Source organism: Malaya genurostris, chromosome 2 (genome assembly GCF_030247185.1).
Source record: "Malaya genurostris strain Urasoe2022 chromosome 2, Malgen_1.1, whole genome shotgun sequence".
Taxonomy (NCBI): domain Eukaryota; kingdom Metazoa; phylum Arthropoda; class Insecta; order Diptera; family Culicidae; genus Malaya; species Malaya genurostris.
This window is the reverse complement of record NC_080571.1, coordinates 55754203-55779684: the sequence shown is the minus strand read 5'-3', so window position 1 is coordinate 55779684 and position 25482 is coordinate 55754203. Positions and strand designations below refer to the sequence as shown.

General features: G+C 34.8%; 3 protein-coding genes across 4 annotated transcripts in view; 1 reads left to right on the top strand and 2 right to left on the bottom strand.

Annotated features, from left to right (window-relative positions):
• Nucleotides 1–25482, bottom strand: part of LOC131432449 (actin-histidine N-methyltransferase) — a 359207-nt gene that overhangs the window by 282429 nt on the left and 51296 nt on the right. The window lies entirely within an intron of this gene.
• LOC131432448 (uncharacterized) overlaps nucleotides 1–25482 on the top strand; it is a 215411-nt gene that overhangs the window by 156563 nt on the left and 33366 nt on the right. The gene's annotated exons all lie outside the window — the stretch shown is intronic.
• LOC131432453 (uncharacterized) lies at nucleotides 19150–19746 on the bottom strand. Its single transcript, XM_058598743.1, has one exon. It carries the CDS (start codon nucleotides 19736–19738, stop codon nucleotides 19196–19198), a length of 543 nt encoding a protein of 180 aa, XP_058454726.1. The 5' UTR covers nucleotides 19739–19746; the 3' UTR covers nucleotides 19150–19195.

Here is a 25482-nt window from a genome sequence, read left to right as displayed (position 1 = left end):
ATACCTATTTTTTATATATATAAAAATAGGTAAAAAACATAAAAACCTGATTGAATTGACAGTTGGCTGCAACGGATCCAAATTTCAAACACTCCCTACACGGAACCGCAAAATAACCTAATTTTAAGTACGTTCCACCCAATTTGGGGGTTCCGTTCAATAACCTAATTTTAGGTAAAGTGGCTCTAGGTAGTTTCCGTGAGGCTCGTGTAAAAAAAATACTTAAAGATGAGTTTACTCTACAGTTGAGTCGTATTGAATCAATTTCAGGTTGATACGGTTCACTTAATTCTAGCTTATTGAACGAAACTCTCGCTGTTGGGTGGTTTTCCTCTTTGTATTTTGACAACAATGGAAGGAGCGAATAAAAGAGAAGATTCAAAAGATACTCAAAATTAAGTAAAATGAAATCAAACAATAGGTAGTTTTTATTCTCCGTGTATGAACATGCTTGGAAGATGCTCAGAATATGAAAGCTTCTTAATCAGTATAGGCTAAATGCACATCTCGATAAAGCGATGAAAGCGACACCTTGTGAGGGCTGGCAAGCCAAAACTAGACTTGCCTATGGTTTGGAAATGTCCTTCCGAAGTGTAATTAGAAAAATATAAAAAAGGTTGTATTAGGTATTGAATAGAATGGGTTTCACTGGAGACCGTGGTAAACTTTGAAAACTATCATACTGTGTTGGACAGTCGATGCGCTCGGTGCAACGCACCGCGCGTGAGCCGCTATGCGCCACATGGTGGCGCTTCGGAGGGAGCTGCGCACTTAGCGTATAGGGACCGTGCACGAGGGCGTGGTTTAGTGGCCGGCGACGACAGCGCACGAGGCGGTGAGTGGATAAAATAATGCGACCATAGCGAAACTTGTAAACTGAGTTTGAAAATACATTCTAGCGTATTTTCTCTGCGGATTTTTTTCCGAACCCTATGGAATTATTCGCGTGTGGTGCGAACGATTGTTCAACATCGACTGACTATTAAATTTTGAATCGAGTTATTCATTCTGTATCTAAATACGGCCACGTCATTTTCTGTCATTGCAGTTGGATTTGTGTCTAATATTTGTCATATTCACTCAAATTCAAACACTCGAACGATATTCTCAGCACATTAAATGATTTTTCAATCGACTTGACTGGAAACACTGAAAAATATCTTGCTAAAACATTCTAATTTCAGACCATTAATCAAAATTGCTTCTGTGTAATTTCTTTTTATACTTTCACTCAAAATAAATACCCCAATAAAAAGTTTAAATATTTTTTAAATGAAGTACGTTTATCTCGAAGTTGTTCTTACTTTCGCTGAATTGCAATTATTACACCACTTGCTATTACTTTATTTTCAGAGCAAAATAGACCCAAATAATTTTCCATCCGTCAAACTTTGAAATGGACCACAGTTTTAGATAAATTTAGCTACTCGATAAAAAATAACTGCCCGACCGTCAAATTTTAACTAAAAGTTCAAATAATTCACAGGATGGTCCATAGCAAGAAAATAAATTGTAATCGTAAAAATGCTAGCAATCTCACGAGTAGCCAGTTTGACGTATATTGAAAATACGAGTCACGAAGCTAACAACAAATAATCATTTTATTGAAACGCTGAACTGTTTTGCCTTTCTCATATAGAAAGTTTATACAATCACTTGAAAATCGACTAGTAAAAATTGGCCAAGTGTCATATGCCATTTCACTCAGTTCGTCGAGCTGAGCAATCTATCTTTGTGTGTGTGTAAAAATGACTTAATCGATGTTGACCAACTTAGATTCAAATGAAAGGTCTATGAATGGTTCTACACGGAATTCCTAAATTTCATCCGGATCCGACTTTCGGTTCCGGAATGATAGGGAAAAGTGTGTTAAAAATTGTGTACGTAAAAGTAAAAAGTTTTCTAAATTGGTCTCGAAAGTATTCCCGGTTTTCGAAAAACGACGGCAGATAATAGTCATACACTCAAAAAAGGATCTCACTTACTTTTACACTTAGTCCGGTATTCCTAATCTTAGGTTCAAATGAATGATCCTATGCTCCTACCGAAAATCAGCATATTTTCGGTTGCAATTAAAATCATGTTAGTTGATGGCCATACGAACCAACGTCGACTATACGTTCTCGAGTTCTAGTGCCCGAAATACCTACAATAGTGGAACTCACTTCGTTTTATCTCATCGATGTCAGAGAACTGTTTCATTCTGTAGGTTATACTAGTTAATGCACAAACAATCTCTTTGGTTTATTTTAAGAATCGGAGAGAAATATTTTTAATAGTATACCACAGTATTATACATATGAGAATATGATTGATGTGAGAAAAGGATCATTACACCACTATGTTGTATTAAAACAGTTTTTGACTATTTTATTCAGCGTGAACATATGGTAACAGTGTAAAGCTATGGTAGAGTTTTTTCGCCTATTCGCCACTAATGGCGCTACTTGTTATCGTGCACGGTCCCTATACCAGCTTGTGAGGAATTCTGGCAACCGGCAGAAGCCTGGCTGCATTTTGGCTGCGGTCAAATTTTCTCAGACAAAATTGCATCATTTGTTCGCTGTTCGTGTTTTGCATATTTCGCTCTTCATTGTTTTTTTGTTCGACTTCATTTGATATTCTTCAATCTCGCATGTACATAAAAAAAAAACGAATGAGATTGAAATATGAGTATGTTTGGTGTTAGAAAGCAATGCACAGTGGTCCGGATCCACAATTTAGGGGGACAAAAACATTTGTGGCTTAGCCTTATACTTTAGAGCTATGATGTCTTCGGAACAAATGATCAGTGAAAGATAAGCCATATTATGAAGCATATGGTATTAGGGTGGTTCTAATTATTAGGGTGATCCAAAAATTATTTTCCGTATGTGTTGAGATAGAGGACTGCATCCTTCGGCAAAATTGTAGGAAAACTTATATCAAGCAACTTTGTCGAAAACACTATTGTAGTATCTCTAACGGTTTTAGTGTTACAGCTATTTTAATAGATCAACTTAGGGTGTTCCTAAAAAATCAGATTTATTGCTCTAGCTTTCCTAATATTCACTTCTCGATTTTGGTGTCTTTGAATATCTTTTAGAGTTTGTTGAAACCAATTTTTTCATGACTAGCGCATTCAGGTAGCATTTTCTGAACCGAAGTTATGAGCAAAACTATTTCAAAAACAGATCATTTTTAAACTGCTATATCTAACATTGGAGCAAACGAAAAAAAAATTGGTTTCTTTCATTTGATAGAAAATACTTTCGAGCATGTTTGTAGAAAAAATGGCGGAGGAGATATTTTTTTAAATTTTTTAAATTGTGTTCAAACATTGGGTTTTTTCATTGAAAAATTCTCTTTCATGTAAGACACTTATTAGCTATACATATTAAAATAAGGTATTGCTTTCTTCTAGCGTGTTAAAATTAAAAATGTTAATTCAGCTGCATAATCGTGAAGATGGAGTACACTCACGTTGGTTGTTACTCTATTCGATAATGCTATTACAGGATCAGACGTTTATAGAAATCGTTTGAACACATTCTCTAGATTCACTAACTTTCTTGCGCTTCCTTACTGTACATACCAATAGGAAGCAAAGCATGTTTTATAATTGCAGTCCCATGCACCAGAAGTTTATGCACGGTTGGCGACAGAGCATATCATCCATACAGCTCCACAAAACGGATTCTTGTTTGTTCAGTAAACTCCTGGAAAGCAGGTACCGAAATCTTCACATTGCTGTTTATTAACGTTAAGATTATAGAAAACCGTTTAAGTATATTTCCATTTAACTTGATGATTTGCGCTACTGTGTTATATTCTTTGAAAAATTCCCGGGCCCAGATACCATCATTCGAGTTGCCGCCTCCAGGTAATGGTTCACCAATACCAGACCCTGTCAGCTTGGAGCGAAATCAATCTTCAGTATAGGAACGCCATCGCACGGCATCACATTCAACATATCATATCAATTGTGTGGGTGCTCAGTGCTGCTATTTTTGCGCGCAAGAATTTGACATTTCTCTTCCCTACTTCTATGTACGAGACTCGATGCGGACTCACCTGAGGGCACCATGTTCGCAAAAAAGGATGTTTCCAATGATTTATTCTGGAAATGTGCGTGCTGGATATCTTGTTAATATGATGTCTTTGCTAATACGTAACCCTAGCTGCTCTTTTAATGGCGTTAGTATGTTTGTCTCTTGCTCCTTGACATGCTGATTTTGTCGGGACACGCGCCATGTCGGTTTTTCAATGTGCAAACAATAACTCACTTTTAGCCAAAGTTCCATAGATCGAATCATTGCGTGAAGAGGCGAAATTCCATATTGATATTTGTTTGGATTATTCTCATTTGTTTCAGTTCTTGAAAAATTCAGAGCTTTTCCTGAGCGCTTGCATACGTACCAAGCTTGGGAGTATATCCCTTTTATGTCGTTTAACACTTTCGTATCGTTCAGGCAGAACACTAGCTTCGTTGATACAAATACTTTCCCCAGTACTGTGGGAGAAAGCTCTGCAATTTCTGCATTTAGTTTGTCCACTTCCTGCTGTTAGTTCCGTGTTTTCCTTTTGAAAGATTATTATTCTGGGCAGCAAAGGGAAACAGATGAAGGATAATTGTTGTTCCAGATTATCCAGCCTTCTTGCTCAACAATCAAGATATAGGCAGTTCCATCCGCAGAAATTCAATCGTTTAGTGGATCTAGAGGATGTATTCAAACGATTTCTTTTAACGTCTGATCCTGTAATAGCATTATCGAATAGAGTAACAACCAACGTGAGTGTACTCCATCTTCCCGATTATGCAGCTGAATTGACATTTTTAATTTTAACACTCTAGAAGACAGCAATACCTTATTTTAATATGTATAGCTAATAAATGTCTTACATGAAAGAGCATTTTTCAATGAAAAAACCCAATGTTTGAACACAATTTAAAAAATTAAAAAAAATATCTCCTCCGCCATTTTTTCTACAAACATGCTCGAAAGTATTTTCTATCAAATGAAAGAAACCAATTTTTTTTTCGTTCGCTCCAATGTTAGATATAGCAGTTTAAAAATGATCTGTTTTTGAACTAGTTTTGCTCATAACTTCGGTTCAGAAAACGCTACCTGAATGCGCTAGTCATGAAAAAATTGGTTTCAACAAACTCTAAAAGATATTCAAAGGCACCAAAATCGAGAAGTGAATATTAGGAAAGCTAGAGCAAAAAATCTGATTTTTTTTGGAACACCCTAAGTTGATCTATTAAAATAGCTGTAACACTAAAACCGTTAGAGATACTACAATAGTGTTTTCGACAAAGTTGCTTGATATAAGTTTTCCTACAATTTTGCCGAAGGATGCAGTCCTCTATCTCAACAAATACGGAAAATAATTTTTGGATCACCCTAATAATTAGAACCACCCTAATACCATATGCTTCATAATATGGCTTATCTTTCACTGATCATTTGTTCCGAAGACATCATAGCTCTAAAGTATAAGGCTAAGCCACAAATGTTTTTGTCCCCCTAAATTGTGGATCCGGACCACTGTGCAATGTTATAAGCAGTAACATTTTTCATAGTAGGTATATACTACTGTGGGTAAAAATTAGTAAAACTTTTGAATTATATTTCGTGCGGAAACCTTATTCGTCGAAATATTTTTTTTTTCTCGGTTGGTATGACTGTCAGTAACATCTGTGCCAAGTATCACGTCAAAATATTCCTTAGTGCTTAGTATACGTATGTCTTTCTGAAGTATTAAAAGTGCATTCGGTGATTTTTACAACGATTGAAATTATTCAACAAAAATTTTGTTTGCGAAATAAAATTTCTGGTGCCGAAACGTTCAGAATGTTTCAAAACGCCTTCGGTGATAATTGTATATCGAGAGCAAGTGTTTTTGATTGGCACAAGTTGTTCAAAGAGGGTCGTGCACGCGTTGACGACGAATCACGTCCAGGACGGTCATGTTGACAGTTTTTTTTAATATTCTGTCTATTTCGTGTTCGAGCAGCTACAAGCCTTGGTCAAAGACGGATCCTTTTTGTTGGTCCAACTAAATATAATGCACTTCCGCCTGACATGCGAGGAATAAGCAATCGTGCCACATTTGCGGCTAGACTAAAGTACCATTTTAAGCACAGACTGAACGAGATATTTAGCTAATTTAGTTTTTTGTTTTAAAATGTAATGTATTTATCGTCAACAGTATTTCATATTAATAACTAATTACCTAAAATATTTGTACTTTCTTTCCAACACAGCGTAGTAATTAAATTGTGGATCCCTTAAAAGGAAATCTTTTCCACTGGGATTCCACTTTAATAAATTGCACATCAAACCATGAATAAATAGAATCTCAGCGGACTTTGTATCAAAATTAAATTTGTATTTCTAGTATTATTATTGCCAGTGTCTATTTGTTTCTTGTTTTTCCGCTGAGACTAGTTGCGTCCACTACCAGGGGGCTTCAAATTGAAGCTTTTTGGTGTGGGGGAGTGTGGTGGGCAAAAAAAAAATTATAAAAAAAAAAAAAAAAAAAAAAAAAAAAAGTTATACTATTTGAGTGTTATGCGTCATTTGCGCGAAGCTTCGTGATTGTTTCGCTACAAATTCAACCAATATCGTTCCGCAACTACCGTATTCGCCCGATTTAGCTCCGTGTGAGTTAGCGATTCAAACGACCCCTCCGGGGAAACTGTCAAACGTGAATCGTTACGCACATTGAATACTATTCCCGAAATTGACTTTAACAACTGTTTCAATGATTGAAAAAAAACGTTGGTACAAGTGTATTGGAGCCGGAGGGGATTACTTCGAGGGAGACGAATAGATTTGAAAGATTAAATAAAGAATTGTGAAGTTATGAACAAAGCCTTATTGCCCTTCACATGTACTTTTTATTGAAAAAAAACTAAGGCGCTAAAAATGTAGAACCGATTCAAAACGGTTCTACAAGTATTGTATGGCGTGAATCAGACAGATACAGAACCGTTAATAACCGCTAGGTGAAATTCTCTGCCAGAAACGGTTTTAGCTGAGGGGGAATCTGCCCGCCGCGTACAAGTGGGTAGCATTGCTTGTTCAGATCAGGACTGCTCGCTAAATGTACCACACCTAAATTGGATTACCAATTTCAGCAGCTCAAATCGCGTCAAGTGATTTTTTCCAGTAAACTCAACTCGTATCGCTAAGATGCCTAAGTTCGACTCCTCTGGTAGAAGGTAAAAGTTTAGATACGAGAAGCCTTCTGCTTACTTAAATAACCCTTGTCACGTCTCACTTTTCCGCACTTTATTCTTCACATCCTTGCTCTTCCTTAAGTACTATGGCTCTATAATTTCATATTCTTTCTCTTCTTATAATCTCTAGTTAGTTTGTCATCGTTAAAAACCGAAAAAAGTAAACTCAACGTTTCATCACACCGATATCTAGCGGTACTGCTGTCAACAAATATTTATTCTTGCTGATATTTCCATGGATTAGCAATATTCGGTAGTTCGGTTTCTTTTCTTTTAATACCAAGCCTAAAAAAGTTACGCGGAGCACCAAGCCTCAAAAAATGTTGGAACGGTAACTTTGAGCTATAATAGCTCAGTTGTAGCTTGACCAATTTCGATAAATTTTAAACCCTCGAATTTTATGAAGTGTGTAGATTATTTTAAGTATATCATTATTGACGATCGCTTAGGAAAAACTAATGAAAATCTGATTTTTCCCGTTCCAAGTTTTTTTTAAGCTCAAAATGTGCCCTATCTGCATTCATGCGGCACCTGCATCGCGAATCGGATATTGAGAACTACAACTTTACCGAGTCATAACTTTGTTGTTAGTCAACCGATCTTCAAAATTTGTTCACCATTGGAAAGGTACTACTTCCAGAAAAAAATGCACTGAAAAAAAATAAAAAATAGGGTTGTCTACCCAAAGTTATAATGAAAACTGTTGATAGATGACCTAAGAAAAAGTGAGACTTTTTACAATTATCGTAAATATCACGAAATTCAAAGCGATGACCTATATATTTTTACACATCATTCGATTGCTAGTGATACCAGTTATAATTTTCGCACTACTACCATTCTTGGACAATCAAAAGAAAACCTTTAAAAATCGATGAATTTATAAATATATGAATTTTTCATTTTTTTCACGTGTTTGTATATAACTCAAAAATTAAAGCGATGACATGTACATTTTTTTTATTCAAAATATTGGAGTCATTACCAGAAACAAGGTATTGATGATCAATATTATTAATCCGTTCAAAGAATCTCTAGAAATTTGGTACAAATACAGAGAATTTCTGTTATTGGGAAAATTTTGCCAAAAAAAATTAAATCAAAACTTTTAAATTTTATGACATATATTTTTTTATTATTTTAGCTGGAAATTTATTATGAACAAAATTTACAAAAAAAAACTAAAACTTGGATTTCACTGAAAATTTTAAAAATTTTGGTAAATAACCTAAAATTTTAAAAATAGTTATATTTTTGTATTGGACAAAACATCTGAAAACTACTAAAATTCTAATTTTGTTTTAGAAAATTTTAAAATTACTAGTTAAATTGCATTGCACAGTGGTTCGAATCCACAATTTAGGGGGACAAAAACATTTGTGGCTTAACCTTATACTTTAGAGCTATGATGTCTTCAAAACAAATGATCAGTGAAGATAAGCCATATGTCGATGTACATGTAACTTATTTTCCGGATGTGTTGAGATAGAGGATTGCATTCTTCGGCAAAATTATAGATAAACTTATATCGAGCAGCTTTGCTGAGGACACCATAGTAGTATCTGCACCGGTTTTAGTGTTACAGCTATTTTTAAAGAGCAACTTAGGGTGTTCCTCAAAAAAGCAGATTTTTTGCTCTAGCATTTATTTTTTTCTCTTTTTGTATTAGGGGCTGTCCATAAAAGAAATCACGCCGCAAGTGGGAGGGGGGTGTTTCACAAAACGTGACCTTTTGTGACAGGGGGAATGGGGGAGGGTTGTTGGAATGTAACGTCCAATATTTTCAATGAGCGCAATACCTAATTATATTACTGGTTTGCCCTATTTCCTGAAAAAATCTCCACAATCAACGTTTACATTCTATAGGAAAACGTGGATTTGTTGATGTAAAAGCTTCTTCTTTTAAATTCGGAAATGAATGACGCAGGAAATCATTTCGGAGGGGCGAGTAAATTAGCGAAATTAATAAATTTTGTCTTATATGAGTAAAAAAAAGATGCCTTCACACGTTTTAACTTAAGTTATGCACTGACAATTTTTGCCATTGTATATGAGTTTGGGTGCACCAATCGCTTGGAATTGTGGATTTTTTAACTTTCGGAAATCTAATGATAGGTAGTAAGCAGATGTGGAATATAAACTACGCAAAGAATAAAAGAATTTCAACAAGTTTGTTTGGTCGGTCGCATCGAAATTTCATGCTTCTTGATGTATTTAAAATTCATTCAGCAAAACCATGTTGGCGGAGTAATATCAATAAAACCAGCAAATAATATTAACATATATGCTGTGATTATCAATAATTAAGAAAAACATGTTCAATCATAAAGCATGTCATGCAGCTGATAAATTTACCCTCTTTAGCTCGAATATCATACACAGAAGTAACAGCCCGGGTAGAAGTGATTTGCAAATCAATTATTAAAACCAAACATCTCAATGGTAGAAAATAACATTATTTAGTTTGAAATAAGAGTTAAAATATCAAGAATCATTGGAAAGTCTGCATGAGAAAAAACAACAAAATATAAAATTCTGCCATTGTAACATCAAAGCAAGAGCAAAACATTTATAGAAGACAAATTTTTCAGTAATTTGATTTTCTAGCATTAAGAATAGTATATCATAGGAATTTCTCTTATCTGATTCTGATGCAGTTTATTCAATTGTTTTCCATTTGAAAAAGGAATCACTGGACCAATTGTACTTAATGATACCAATTTCAATGCCTCATCAATAACAAAATAAGATATAACAACAAATCTTGATGCTAAATATGACTGCAAGAATAAGAGTAAGTAAGTATGTTGAAACTACGTAAACAGTGCCGTAACGAAACCGGTATTTTCCCCAACTCTGTTGATGAGGAGTTTTAAAAGAGTATTTCCCAAAGATACAAAATTGACAATGTTCCATGATTTTGGAAAAGTCTCATTGACACGCGTTATCCTTAGTTACAAATTCCTGTAGGATTGCTGTTGTTACTAATTTTCACACCCCTCAGCGGGGGATCAACGATTTCAGACGTAGATCATGTCATGTCTTATCTTGATCATATGTGGTTTTCCCCTACCAAGATCAAAGATGATCGAATCATCCAATGATTGAACTTACATGTATCAAGAATCATTTTAGCTCAAAATCACTACCGATTTTGTGTGACGGAATATCAGTACCGATTTTGATTGATGTGATTTAAAGATCACTGGTCAACTGATCTTGAAAAGAACAGATCAGAAGTGATCTTTATTGGCAAAGATCACAAGCGATCTTTTTCGGCAGTGATCTCGATTTGATGAGGTTTTGATCTTAATTTCTCAGCCCTGTATGCTACACTAAGGAAATATTCCTCCTTAGCTAAAGAAATAATATATCTGTGTACCCCAAGGAGGATTAAAACAGATGATTTAAATGTTTCATCAATTCCAATCAAATACTTTTGTTAAATTATATAATTAGTATTAAAAAAAAATTTCGATGGCTTTGTAGTTTTAGGAATATTTTTTAATCTAATGACAGCATGTAATATCGATTTTTCCCTCCTATTTCTATGGTTTGTCATACATATTGAGTGTGTATTGAGATGAATTTTATTTATTTTGAATTCGTGACATGTGACATAGGGGGGATGGGGGGGTCTTTGTTGCAGTGACAATTTGGGACACAGGGAGGGTGGGGAGTCAAAAATGGCAGAAAAATGCTTGACGTCTGTTATGGACAGCCCCTTGGGTATCTTTGAACATCTTTTAGAGTTTGTTAAAACCAATTATTTAATGACTGGCGCATTCAGGTAGCGTTTTCTGAATCGAAGTTATGAGCAAAACTAGTTCAGAAACAGGTTATTTTTAAACTGTTTCTGAATCTGAACTAGTTTTGCTACGAAAAAAAATCCGTTTCTTGTATTTGACAGAAAATATTTTCGAGTATGTTTATAAAAAAAGGCGGAGGAGATATTTTTTTTTTTTTTTTAAATTGTGTTCAAACATTGGGTTTTTTCATTGAAAAATACTCGTATCATGTAAGTCATTTATTACTCTTATAGAAAGGTTATACAATTACTGTGAAAACCCACTTTTGAACCGAGGCCCGGAGGCGAAATGTCATATGTGATAAAAATTATCACTCACTTTTCTCGGAGATGGCTGAACCGATTTTCAAATCTTTAAATTCAAATGAATTTCATTTGGATTCGACTCCCGGTTTCGGAATTACAGGGTGATATGCACCAAAAAAATGAAAATAATGTCACTCATTTTCCCTGGAAACGGCAGAACCGATTTTCGCCGTCTTAGATTCTCCTGAAAGGTCTTACGATGCCATAAGAATATTTCAATTTTCACTCGGATCAAACCCCTGGTTCCGGAAGTAGGGTGCTCTGTGAAAAAATGTCAATTTCAGGAATATTTTTTCCATAAACTACCTCTTTATATTGGCTACTGAATTTCTCTAGTTTGCAGGCCATGAGGGTATATTAGGTAAGGTATATGCGTTCCTCCACACTGTGCAATAGTGGTCTAAGAAACAATGTCTACGCTTGATTGGACACTTTTATTGCACCCGCTATATTCACTAGATCAGGCACCACCAATTTTCATCGATGGGACACACATTGGCTGGGCAACCATTTGTTCTTTCAATAGAAATATTCTATAAAACAAATCAATCTATTAGATTCGAAGTTAATAAAAATAGTTAGTAATTTTAAACAACTTTATTCTTTCAGATTCAAACTAATTGCTCTTTTGGTAGTGGTAGTGAACCAAATATTGGTATTTTAACATCTATATTTAATTCCTCAAAATCGAAATTACTGTGCTAAGAATGGCTTGTTGCCTGGGGCTACTGCCTCGTTACCGGGGGAAAACACATCGACATATCGACCTATCTTCTATTTCCCGTTCGATCATTTCGTACGGGCTAATTTCGCCGGTCGACAGAATTTCCCGGTTGTTCCGGACCAACAAGATAGCTTCTACTAAGCCAGTTGAACCGCCATCCAACAGTGCTTCCGATGGTATTCTCCATGTCCGCGGGGATCCTTGATTCGTTGCCATACCGACAGCGTTCATTAGTTCGCAGGTGTTGTTCGAAAGTTCTAAAAGTAGGCCTCGATTAATGATTTTTCAGAGAATATTCGAGGCTAAACTTACCTTGACTTTTGTGGAAAGATTTCGTTGAAGTTTAATGTCGTTTTCGCTTGAGAAAACTGAAACTGGCCCAGGGTAGTTTCAATCAAACGAACACTTTTCACGAAACTATGTTGATTTCGCACTTAGCAACGGGGGTTTGAGCAAACCTGATATAAAAACCAGGTTCGAAACTGATTCGATTTGAAACTACGTTTGAAACTGGCTTCAAGCAAACGGTTTGACAGTAGTGAGAGTGGAAACTGGGTTAGGTTTGGCATCAAGCGAAAACGACATAAGTAACTACTGTTCAAGAAGCTCTCGCATTCGTGAATGTTATGTAATCTCACAGATTCTTTCCTTTTTGGTGCTTGTTCAGTCCTACTGATAACCCGACTTAAGGTGACAAGATAATATTGCTTTCGATGGAAAGCTGAAAATCCGTTTATACCTTCTTTGTTTATTCATGTGACAAATGTTCAAATGATCGGAACAAAGAAAGAGATAACCGGAACAAAAGAATAGATCACGATGAGTTATTCATTCCTGACCTGGCTTCGGGTTTGCTCAGAATATGATTCAGTAAAAGGTATAAAAGAATATAAACGCATCGCAATCTGAAAATCATTGCTCTTGTATCCGCTGGAACAAAGTGGTTTTCTACCATGAGTAAAATGTTTTCCAAATTTTTCGTCGTCGATTTGTCGGTGTATAGCAGTTCAAACTGCTAGTGTCACTCCTCTTGATCGATTCTCTGTCCGATCATACTCATTATAAGAAGGGTATATACGGATAAATATTAAACTGTTAACTAGAAGATTATATTTTGAAACATTATTTATTACTTACTTTATTGTTTTATTATTAAAACATATTTTATTCATCATATAATCGAAGATATGATCTGCAATTTGTGATAGAGCTCTCAGTAGCATGAGATAACCACAAATAACTCAAAATTAAAGTTTTCCTAAATGATTTATAAACAAAGAAGGTAAAAATTTGATGCTTCACCCGTTGATCCATTCAGTTCAGACCAGTATTCAGGTCCAGAATCCAGATCTATAATTCAGTTTCTTGTCTAGAAGCCGAGGCAAGAATCAAGTTTCAGAATTCTTGAGCTGGAACCGAATTTCACCGGATTTTGGAACCGGAATTTGAAACAGATATCAGTATCTAGATTACTGTAATTTTTGAACTAAGATTTTGAAAATAGATTCTGGATTTGGAACGGAATTATAAATCTAACTTCTGGAACTGGAACTTCGGAGCGTAATTCTGGATCCGAAATTGAGAATTGAATCCTGGACCGGAATTAGGTAACTAAAATTCAGCTACAGATCAGAATTCATGTCCAGATGTCAGCGCTAGGATTCAAGTTCAGAATTCTTGCTGCTTCGTCGACATCAATATCAACATTCTTGTGATCCTTCTATGGAATCCCTTAGTTGAAGACCTTCATAGGTAAATTAAACATAGATTCACTGAACAAATCAAACCATATTCTAAACCTTTCTGAGATTCTTAACAAGTCCCTAGGAAAAAAGGAAACCTGGTCCCGGAAATCGGTAGATTTCGTGAGAGAAATCAGTATCTCATACAAATACGAGCGCAACGCAAGTAATGTCTCGAGATGACAATACTGAGACAAATTATTAGAAAATTAGGGCCTAAAACTTAAAACCATTAAGACTCCGAAGAATTTTCAATAATATAACTAAAATTTTTCCCGATGTTACCTCGAAAGTTCGTCGGCAACAGTTTGTATATTAATTCTCTCTCTGTATATAAATCCAGCAGTAGCAACAAAATCTCGCGATTTTGTCGTGAATATGACTTACTGTACTATGTGTCGCCTTTTCAAAATTTACCAAAATAAGTAGAACTTAATCGTGAATATATGTTGTTGTATTTAACTCAGAAACTTAATTTGTTCTTTATATAATCGAAAATATGGTCAGCCATTTATGATAAAATTTTCAGTACTATGAGATAACCACAACTAACCTAAAATTGAAGTCCAAAATGTTTGGTATGAACGAGCATTAAGGTGAAATTCAGTGCCGAAATAAGCCGCACAAAGTTCCAACCGCATGAATTGAACGAATTATCACACAAAGCGTATCACGCAAAACCGATACATAGAAATACGGAACATTTTCAGTGGTTTGATGCAGCCGGCTAACGGCATGTTTTTTTCGTTGGTAAAACAGACGCTAACTATGGATGGTTGCGAACCATGGGTAAATTTGACTAATTAGACATATTTGTGCATGTTGTTCAAGACTATCAATTTAATCATTCAAATTATTAAAAAAAATACGAAAATTTTCATTCTTTGTAACAAATCAAAACCTTTGTAAAACTAGAAATATCTAGTTTGTGGAGGGCATATCATATCATATAAGTGAATAACGTTTTACCATTGCTCATGAAGTTTTGAAAGAATTACAGATAATGTCTTTTTCGTACTGTCTATTTTGTACTGCATATTTGTACTGTCTTTTTTCATACTGTATATTTTGTATTGTCTTTTTAGTCTTTTTTCACTGTTTTTGTACTGTCGTTTACCTACTGTCATTTTTGTATTATTTTTTTACTGTCTTTTTTGTACCGTCTTTTTGTACTGTTTTGGTGTACAGTCTTGTTTGTACTGTCCTTTCTGTAATGTCTTTTTGGTACTGTCTATTTTATACTTTCTTTTTTGTACCGTCTTTTTGTACTGTCGTTTTTGTACTGTCACTTTGGTACTGTCTTTTTTGTACTGGCTTTTCTGTACTGTCTTTTTTGTACTATCTTTTTTGTACTGTCTTTTTTGTATCGTCTTTTTGTACTATTTTGTTGTACTGTCTGTTTTGTAATGTCCTTTTCATATTGTCTATTTTTTATTTTCATTTGTACTGTCTTTTTTGTGGTGTCATTTTTCTACTGTCTTTTTTGCATAATCCTTTTTCTTACTTTCTTTTATGTATTGTCTTTTTTGTACTGCACTTTTCTGGCTGTATATTTCTCTACTGTCCATTTTGTACTGTCTTTTTTAATCGTACTGATTTTTATACTGTCTTTTTTGTAATCTTCTTTTTTATACTGTCATTTTTGTACTTTTTTTTGTACTTCATTTTGTACTGTATAATTTTATACTGTCTTTTAAGTCTTTTTGTACTGTCTTTTTTACGGTTTTTTCGTACTGTCTCCTTTATTTTTTACGTACTGTATTTTTTACTGTCAATTTCTATACTGTAAATTTTGTACTGTCCTTTTTGCACCGTCTTTTGTACTCTTTTTTGTACTGTCTTTTTTGTACTGTCGTTTTTATGCTGTCCTTTTCGTACTGTCGTTTTTGTACCGTCTTTTTGTACTGTCTTTTTTGTACTGTAATTTATGGTACTGCCCTTTCGTACTGTACTTTTGGTAATTTCTTTTTCGTACTGTCTTTTTCGTACTCTCTATTTTGTATTTTTCTGTTGTGCTGTAATGTCTTTTTGGTACTGTCTATTTTATACTTTCTTTTTTGTACCGACTTTTTGTACTGTCGTTTTTGTACTGTCATTTTGATACTGTCTTTTTGTACTGGCTTTTCTGTACTGTCTTTTTTGTACTGTCATGTCTTTTTTGTGCTGTCATTTTTCTACTGTCTTTTTTGCATAATCTTTTTTTTACTATCGTTTTTGTACTGTCTTTTTAGTACTGCATTTTTCTGGTTGTCTATTTCGCTACTGTCCATTTTGTACAGTCTTTTTTAATTGTACTGATTTTTATACTGTCTTTTTTGTACTCTTCTTTTTTATACTGTCATATTTGTACTGTTTTTTTTACTACATTTTGTGCTGTATAATTATATACTGTCTTTTAAGTTTTTTTGTACTGTCTCCTTTGTTTTTTACGTACTGTATTTTTTACTGTCAATTTCTATACCGTAAATTTTGTATTGTCCTTTTTGTACCGTCTTTTGTACTCTTTTTTGTACTGTCGTTTTTGCACTGTCCTTTTTGTACTGTCGTTTTTGTGCTTGTCCTTTTTGTACTGTCGTTTTTGTACTGTCTTTTTGTACTGTCTTTTTTGTACTGTATTTTATAGTACTGCCCTTTTGTACTGTACTTTTGGTAATTTCTTTTTCGTACTCTCCATTTTGTAATTTTTTTGTACTGTCCTTTTGGTAATGTCGTACTTATTTTTCGTCTTATTTACTGTCTTTTTGTACCATCTCTTTTGTACTGTTTTTATGTACTGTCATTGTTGTACTGCTGTATATTTTTACACTGTCTATTTTGTACTGTCATGTTTGTACCGTCTTTTTGTATTGTTTTTTTTTTGTACTGTCTTTTTTGTACTTACTATTTTGTACTTTTTTTGTACTGTCTTTTTGTATTGTCTCTTTTGTACTGTCTGTTTTGTACCTTCTTTTTGTAACTGTGTTTTATGTACAGTCATTTTAGTACTGTCTTTTTGTACCGTCTCTTTTGTACTGTTTTTATGTACTGTCATTGTTGTACTGCTGTCTATTTTTACACTGTCTATTTTGTACTGTCATGTTTGTACCGTCTTTCTGTATTGTTTTTTTTTTGTACTGTCTTTTTTGTTTTGTCTTTTTTGTACAGTCATGTTTGTACCGTCTTTTTGAATTGTTTTTTGTACTGTCTTTTTTGGACTGTCTTTTTGTACTGTTTTCTATGTACTGTTTGTTTTGTACTGCATCTCTTTACTGTCTTTTTTGCACTGTAATATTTTACTGTCATTTTTGTACTGTCTATTTTGTATTGTCTTATTATACCGTCTTTTTGTGCAGTCATTTTCGTATGTTTTTTTTGTATTCTCTTGTTTTACTGTCTTTTTTGTAGTGCATTTTTGAATGTATATTTTTCTACTGTCTATTTTGTACTGTTTTTAACTATATTTCTGGTACTGCATTTTTTAACTGTCTGTTTCTACACTGTCTTTTTTGTACCATTTTTTGTTACCGTGTTTTTGCACTGTTTTTTTTTTGTACTGTGTTGTCTTTTTCATATAGTCTATTTGATCTTTTTTTTGTTCATTATTGTACTGTCTATATTGTACTGTCTTTTCTGCACTGTAATATATTCCTGTCTTTTTTGTACTGTATATTTTGTACTGTCTTATTGTACCGTCTTTTTGTACAATCCTTTTCGTACTGTCAGTTTTGTACTGTTTTTTTTTTGTACTATCTTTTTTACTGTCTTTTTTGTAGTGCGTTTTTTGACTAAATATTTCTCTACTGTCCATTGTGTACTGTCTTTTTGTGCCGTCTTTTTGTACCGTCTCTTTGTACCGTCTTTTTGTACTATATTTTAACTGTCTTTTTCGTACTGTCTTTATTGTACTGCATTTTTTTACTGTCTATTTCCACACTGTCTATTTTATACCGTCTTTTATACCGTCTTTTTGCTCTGGATTTTTATACTGTTTTTTTTTGTACTGCTCTTTTTGTATTGTCTTTTTCGTCCGGTTTTTTTTCTACTGTCTATTTGATCCTTTTTATTGTTCATTTTCGTACTGTCTTTTTGTGCTTTCTGTTTTGTACTGTCTTTTTTGTACTGCCTTTTTTGTGCTGTCTTTTATGTACTGTTTTTTTTTTGTAATGTCTCTTTTGTGCTGTCTATTTTGTACTGTTTTTTTATACTGTCTATTTTGTATTGTCTTTTTTATACTGTCTATTTTGTACTGTCTTATTTGTACTGTCTGATTTGTATCTTTTTTGTACTGTCTTTTTGGACTGTTTTTTTGTAACTGTTATTTCAATACTGTCTTTTTGCACTGTCTTTATGGACTGTCTTTTTGTAACTGTCGCTTTGGTCCTGTTTTTCTATACTGACATTGTTGTACTGCTATCTACTTTTACACTGTTTATTTTGTACTGTCATATTTGTACAGTCTTTCTGTATTGTTTTTTTGTACTGTCTTTTTGTAACTGTTATTTCAGTACTGTCTTTTTGTACAGTCTTTTTGGGCTGTCTTTTTGTAACTGTCGCTTTGGTCCTGTTTTTATGTACTGTCATTGTTGTACTGCTGCCTTTTTTTACACTGTCTATTTCGTACTGTCATTTTTGTAACGTCTTTTTGCACTGTTTTTTTTTTGTTCTGTCTTTTTTGTAGTATCCTTTTTTGAATTGTCTATGTTGTATTTTCTTTTTTCTACTGTCTGTTTTGTAATAGTATCAGGCACATCTTTTTTGTGCGGGGGAAGGGGGGTCAACTAATTTAACGAATTGCTTTTGAAATGTTTGAAATTGATTAGGATTACAATTTCTCTACTCGTAATGAGTTATGACGAGTGCAAGATCTTGTATGAAGAAATGTCTCTGAAAGAATATTTCTCAGTTACAGCTTATCGAAGTCCAATATTCATTATTTTATTCCTAATAGAAAAATTTCTTTCCTGCAACTACACCCTTCCGTCGCAATTTTCGTCCTACAAATCATGACTGCGACTCGATGGAATAGGAAACATTTCGAGGTCACAGGGATAAACACTTTGAGATAGTGCACAGTAAATCCACAGATTTATGCGTTTACGGGCGTTCTGGGACCTGTATCGCGTCGCAGTTTACCGGTTCTGTTGTAGTCCGACAACGATACTTGCTTCCAAGAGTTCCAAATTCGATTATTTTAGAAGAAAAGCTGGCATAAAAATAGAAGAACTACGATTATATACTTACAAATTCCGAAAAAAAATAACGAAATTTGTGAGCCCTAAATAAGTGACCACATTAAATTGAGTTCATATGGAAATTTCTCATGATATCGAAAACTGTTTGTTTGGTTTTTATTTCAGCACACATTTATTTTCAAGCAGAACTAGTACTTTGTTTTATCGCTTTTTTGTCTAACCTTCTCTAGCCAAATTATGAATACCCAACTGTTGAGCTACCTTGCGATAATAACCATAGCGTGTTTTTGCCGCCGGATGGCTGGAGCTTCCCTCCAATCCACCGTTAATGGCCTTGGTTGTGCGGTAAAAATTGTTGAACGGTGCCGCTTCGGGACGAACTCTATTTTTCCAGTACCAGGTAGATACATCCATGCTGTCTTTCGGGGTTCTTGATACCTGATCCGGGTCATTCAACAAAACACTTTCATCGCCGTACAAATCTTTGGACGCTGCACGGTAGTTGTCAGCCCAGGTCAACTGTATGTATCCTCGACCGTAGTACGGGGGGTAAGGTTCTCCTGCACCGCGACTTTTCTCTTCTCGGTGCTCAAAGCCGCCGCTCTCGTGGATCAGATGAGCAATGAACATGGCCGCCTCATTGCGATCACTGACCGATCGGTTGATTTGGTTGACTATTGTGGACCCTAAATTTTCACCAACTCCGCTGTATCCACAAGCGGAAAGACTATTGTTCAACTGCGATGTTGTGATAGACATTATCGAAATGTAACTGTGGCTGACATACAGTGTCAAGCGTAATTATACCTGCCCAACTTATCTCTATCGGTTCTTATCTCATAACGTTACTAAGTTGCTAGTCCGCTAGTCGCAAATCCGTGCAAGAAAGTATTTCTTCGAACGCGATAATGGCTTATTTATTTTTTAGTATCAATTTGGATTTTCCAATACCGCACAGTCAGCAGCGATAGGTCAAAATCTGAAACCTTTTTCCGAGTTAGAATTTAGCGAATGTTTCTCTTGATTTAGTCAATGACTAAGGTTTCATGAATACGGTTTCTTGGCGGTAGACCTCATCCCATTTCTCCGAAATCTTACTCTGATACATAACTCGAAAAAAGTGTAATACTTCCGTCTGGTTCGTCCATCAGACAGCGAAGAGGGCCGGACTTCCATTCACCTAACCTAACCGACTAAGCCAGGAAGCTATGTCGCGAGTGGTTGGAGCAAGATGACATGACATACATTAATGAAGAAGAAGTCGTACTTAAGGCCATCGTCCAAGTACCATGCGCGCGGGTGGTTTTAGGAAATTTTCGATGGAAATTTCGAAAAATTTGCCAAAACCAAAAACATACAGACCTTTGAAATACATTTATCTATCTACAGGGTGAAAATGGCTGGAAAATTCGGAGGATTTTCCGAGTCTTATCAAAAATAGCTCTGAAAAATGAGTGTTTTTTTGATCTTTCACAATTATCTGGAAAAATAAAGCGATGACATAAACTTTTTTTTTCAAATAAACTTTATTATGGATACACAGATTACATTCGGACACATTTTTGGAAAACCTTTTCACGCTTTTCATAGAAAATCCACGAATTTCAAAAATTTCCACGAAATCGGTTATATGAAATTCGTTGATTTTCCATGGAAAGCGTGAAAAGGTTTTCTAAAAATGTTTTCGAATGTGATCCTTGTTGCCAGCATGAGGTTTTTTTTGAAAAAAAAATTTCATTCCATCGAATTATTTTTTCAAATAATTGTGAAAAATTACAAAAAAAGCTCATTTTTTCAGCGCTATTTTTGATAAGACTCGTAAAATCCTTCGAATTTTTCAGTCATTTTCACCCTGTAGATAGATAAAAGTATTTCAAAGGTCTGTATGTTTTTGGTTTTGTCATATTTTTCGAAATTTCCATCGAAAATTTCCTAAAACCACCCGCGCGCATGGTACTTGGACGATGGCTTTAACGACCGGCATCATCAACGGTCATGTCTATAAAGAAGAGTACCTCCAGAAACGACTGCAACCCTTCCTTCGGTTCCAAGAAGGTAACTCTCTTTTCATTGGTTGGATCTGGTATCGTGCCATTTTACGCGAAACCGATGATGGAATAGTACGAAACGAAACGTAGGGATGATAGCACTTAACTGTTTAGCCCAACTTATGAAAAGAACTGGGATAAAAGGGAGTCATTTTTGTAATCTACTCTCCAAGGTCATTTCGGGGTTTCGGTACCTCAAGAGAGTCGGGTTGTGCTAAGCACTCATGACTATTCTCAATTGTTTCACATTTCACACATCATTATATAAATCGATTTTAGTTAGCCTACTTTCGGAATGCTGATGAAAATTTATTATGAAAATAATTGGGATAAAACGGTATAATACGATTCATGCGATCATTAAATCTTACTTTTTATGCCATTTAGGGGTTAACCCTATTTTGTGCTTAGGGAACATAACCGATTTTAGATTTTTTTCACTTCTCGTCTTAAATTTAGTCGGTGCATAACAGTTTACGTTGAACTGCTACGCCACCAAACAGTTCAACATAAGCCGCCAAGCAGACGTAAAGTTAATACTATCGGTTAGTTTTTGAAAACTAAAATCGTTCATGTGTTCTAAGCACAGAAAAAGACTAACTCCTAGAATACCAACCCTAAGTCATAAGCTTAAAAAGTCGTAAATACGTTTTCGTTCGGCACATCAGTGTGAACATTGCACTTCGGTGCAAAACAGGAAATGTTCTGCAAAAAAAACAAAATTCGCGTCGAATCGTATTCGAAGTCTGCGGTACCATGTCAAGTTTTCATTAAACTTTCTGTGAATGTAGATTTTGTAACAACAAGCCACTTTGCATATTTTGTTTTCCCAAAATTGATCTAAACTGTCTTTTAAAAAGGGTCAAACCTGTTTGACGTGAATATAATTTACTTTGCTATAAGGTCATTTCAAAATTCGCCCTGCTGAATAACTCGGTCTGTATTTAACGTAACAACATTTCATTCTTCATGCCATCAGAAATATGATCTACATTCATGATTCATGAATTTTCAACAGTGTGCAATAACCAAAAATAATTCAATGCATAAGAAATTCTCAAATTTTTGAAAACAATGTGGAAAACTCGTCACTGGCTTGTTTGCCTTTTTAGCACGATTCAGTCAGTCCCGATGTTGAACTGGACCAGTATGAATAGGAATTATCGAAAATTGTTTCTTCTTGTGCATTAGACGGAATTAAGCATCGTGGTGAGGACTTTCCACTAGCAGCCGACAAAATAGACCTTCTGCATGGTAAGTCTCATTGAGAGAGGATTCGGGAACACCCTTTTGGAACTGAATTCAGAACCTGAATTTTGGTCCACCTAAATTCTGAATTTAATTTAAATTTTAGAATTTATTTCCAGGTTCAAAATGTAAAACTATGACTCTGGAGCTGAGCCCTAATTCTGAATACTGAAACTAGACTTTTGGAAATAATTTCTTGACTAGATTTTAGAACTGAATTTGGCGCCTTATTTTAAATTCGGAAATTCAAAATTTGGATAAAGGAATTCAACTTCAGATTTCTGAAATAAATTTCAAAATTCTGGATCTGAACTATAAACCCGAATTTTGAAACTGACATCTGAACCAGAATTTAAGAGTTTCGTGTCAAAATTTACTTCCTGAATTCAGTTTTAGAATTCAAATCATGAATTCAGTTACAGATCTCATTTCCCGAATTCAGGCTCAGAATTCAACACCTGCACCTGCTGGAACTAAATTCGGAACTTAGATTCGGGAACTAGATTTTGAAACTGAATTCAGCTCCTTGATTCAGGTTCGGAATTCTAGTTCAGAATTCAGTTCTTGAATTATATTCAAAACTTGGATTCTGAAAATTTTAGAACAAAATTCATAAGCTGAATCTTGCAAGTGAATTCTGAGCTGGGTTCCAAGTTTAGTTCTTGAATTAATCATTTCCAGTTCTTAGATCCTGGTCTAGGTAATAAACATCGGATAAATACCACAAATCGATTATTTTTAGCACCATTAAAATATTCTAGTTGCGATGGTTTCCTCTAATGATGGAAAAAAAATCTGCCAAAAAACACAATAATAACTAATTTGTTCAGTAGAACATATATGGGACAATTATGCGTAGAACGGCAGTACATGTCCAGAAAGTTCCGTTAAAATCCGAGAGGGTACGGCCTAAATTTGTTCGAGTTGCCGCGAAATTCGTCAAATAGAAGAAACTTTACGTCTGCTCATGTTGAACTACTTGGTGGCAAAACAGTCAACATAAACTGTTATTCACTGACGAGTCGAAGACGAAATGCAAAGGAAACTAGCGAAGACGAAACGCAAAGAAAACTAGCTGCCTTATTGAAACATCGCTTTTGACCTGCTTCAGTATTATAAAATAAACTCCAACAGAATATTATAACAACGGTAAAATAGCACAACAAGTTTCGTACGACCATTAAAACTAGATGCAATCGATTTGTTATAGTTTTTCACGTCAGAAACACTCTAATGCTGCACAGTGACAGTATATAGTCGCTAATTGGCATTTTAGTCGCACTGAAGACTGATTACATGTCAACTTGGGTTAAATTTAAAGCAAATCATTGATAGTGCCTATTTATTGCTAGTGTACTTTTAGAATTCCAAACACGGGTCGATTTAAAGCAATTATAAGCTAGAAGAATTTTCAGTGCCCATAACGGGCTAATTTGCTGCTAATATTAAGGCGTATTGATTCTCTGCGTTTCGTGCGGTTCTTCTCAATATGTGGAATCGATTTTCAGACCATTTTACATAAAATTATTGGTCAACTGTATATATATACCTCCGGCAAAAATGTTGCGTTCATTTTATCAATTTTTGCTGCAGTTCTTTGTGTGTTAGTGTGAACTCAAGTCAGTGCCATACTATATCCGGTTTTTAAATATCGAGATCATTAAATTGAATAATGATCACTTGTGAGTCATGTAAATGTTCCCATAAGCGAACAATAGAGACGCATACAGATTATCACGTCTGTACTGAATACAGGCAAAGGGTGCCTCAGATTGGCTATCGCGTTTTGTGAAGTGTTGTTTCATTGCGGGTAGGATGGCACAGAGATACAACTGATAATTGTACTACGTGGCGACCGTGCAACGCCGAACATGTTCGGATGTTCTGTTCAGTTGGGCTGATTTCTGAGTTTTGAGTCTCATTCAGAATAATTCAAATTGGTAAAGCTCTTTCTCCGGATCGTTGTGGTATTGTTTTTTCCTTTCGGTAAACTTTTTCCAGTTTTTTTCCCGTTAGTTACAGTTGGAAGCTAAAATTAGTTATTGAAAATTCAGTCACCAGCGAACGGTATCTCGAAGTGTTCTCCTAAATTCTACCATGGCTTTATCTAACAAGGATGACGAAGCCTTGCCTACGGAAATCGGAGAGACCGTTTCAAGATGCAAAGCTCCACATAAAAAACTGTTAACGGTGTAAAAATATGTCAGTCGTGATAGGGAGCTCGTTAAAAAACCTAACTATCAATTTTATAGGCTCTAGTCCAATATTTTCGCTGATTTTTTTTGTCTAAACACGATAATAAAACATGATCAAAATGTTTCAAATCAAATCAAAAGAAATTTGAAACATTCCTCGTTTACCTAGTTATCTGTCGTAAGATTCATAAATTTATCCGAATATAACCACCTTTTTCAGGGCCATCAAAAATAACAATAAATTTATTTCAAAAGCCTTTTCGGCAAAATACAGTAACAAAAAACTAGCAAACGTCCAGATCTGGTGTACTCTCAAAAAAATTTTTTTGAGCAAATTCGACTTCGGGACTTTCGAGATTTCCGAAACCGAAAAAAAAATTATTTTAATGCCAAATGTCTGTCTTAAAAATGCATGAAACTTCCATATCTGGTACAATCTTAAAAAACATGTTTTTGAACAAAATCGAAAATTGTCTAAGTGTTAGAGAGTTGATCACAAAATAAAATTCGTGATAAAACCAGATCTCGACGTTTCATGCATTTCTAATACCAAACAAAAAAACCGGATAACTTTGAAAATTCGCGATAAAATTAACCGCGTAACTTTCTGAAATCCACGTAACTTCGGAAATCCGTGTAAAAACACGCGTTACTATGGGAACTCGCGTAAAAAAAACTCGTAACATCGATAATCCGCATAAAAACTCAGCGTAAAACGAAACCGTTTGAAAAACCGCGTAAAAAAGACCTCAGTGTAGACTGAAAACAAAATTTTGACATACTTTTTCTAGTATTGAAAAATTAAAAAGAATTTTTTTTATTTAATATATTATACACTTTTGTTTTAAATCTCATAGAAAAACCTACATTCTGGGGCCGGGTATGGCGTAATGGGTTAGTCGACACCTTTCACATAGCCCCGACTGCGTTCGATTCCCATCCCCCCGCACATAGTGTTAGAAAGTTTCCCTGGACCAAGAGAAGAATGACCTAAAAGTTTAAACCACTACAA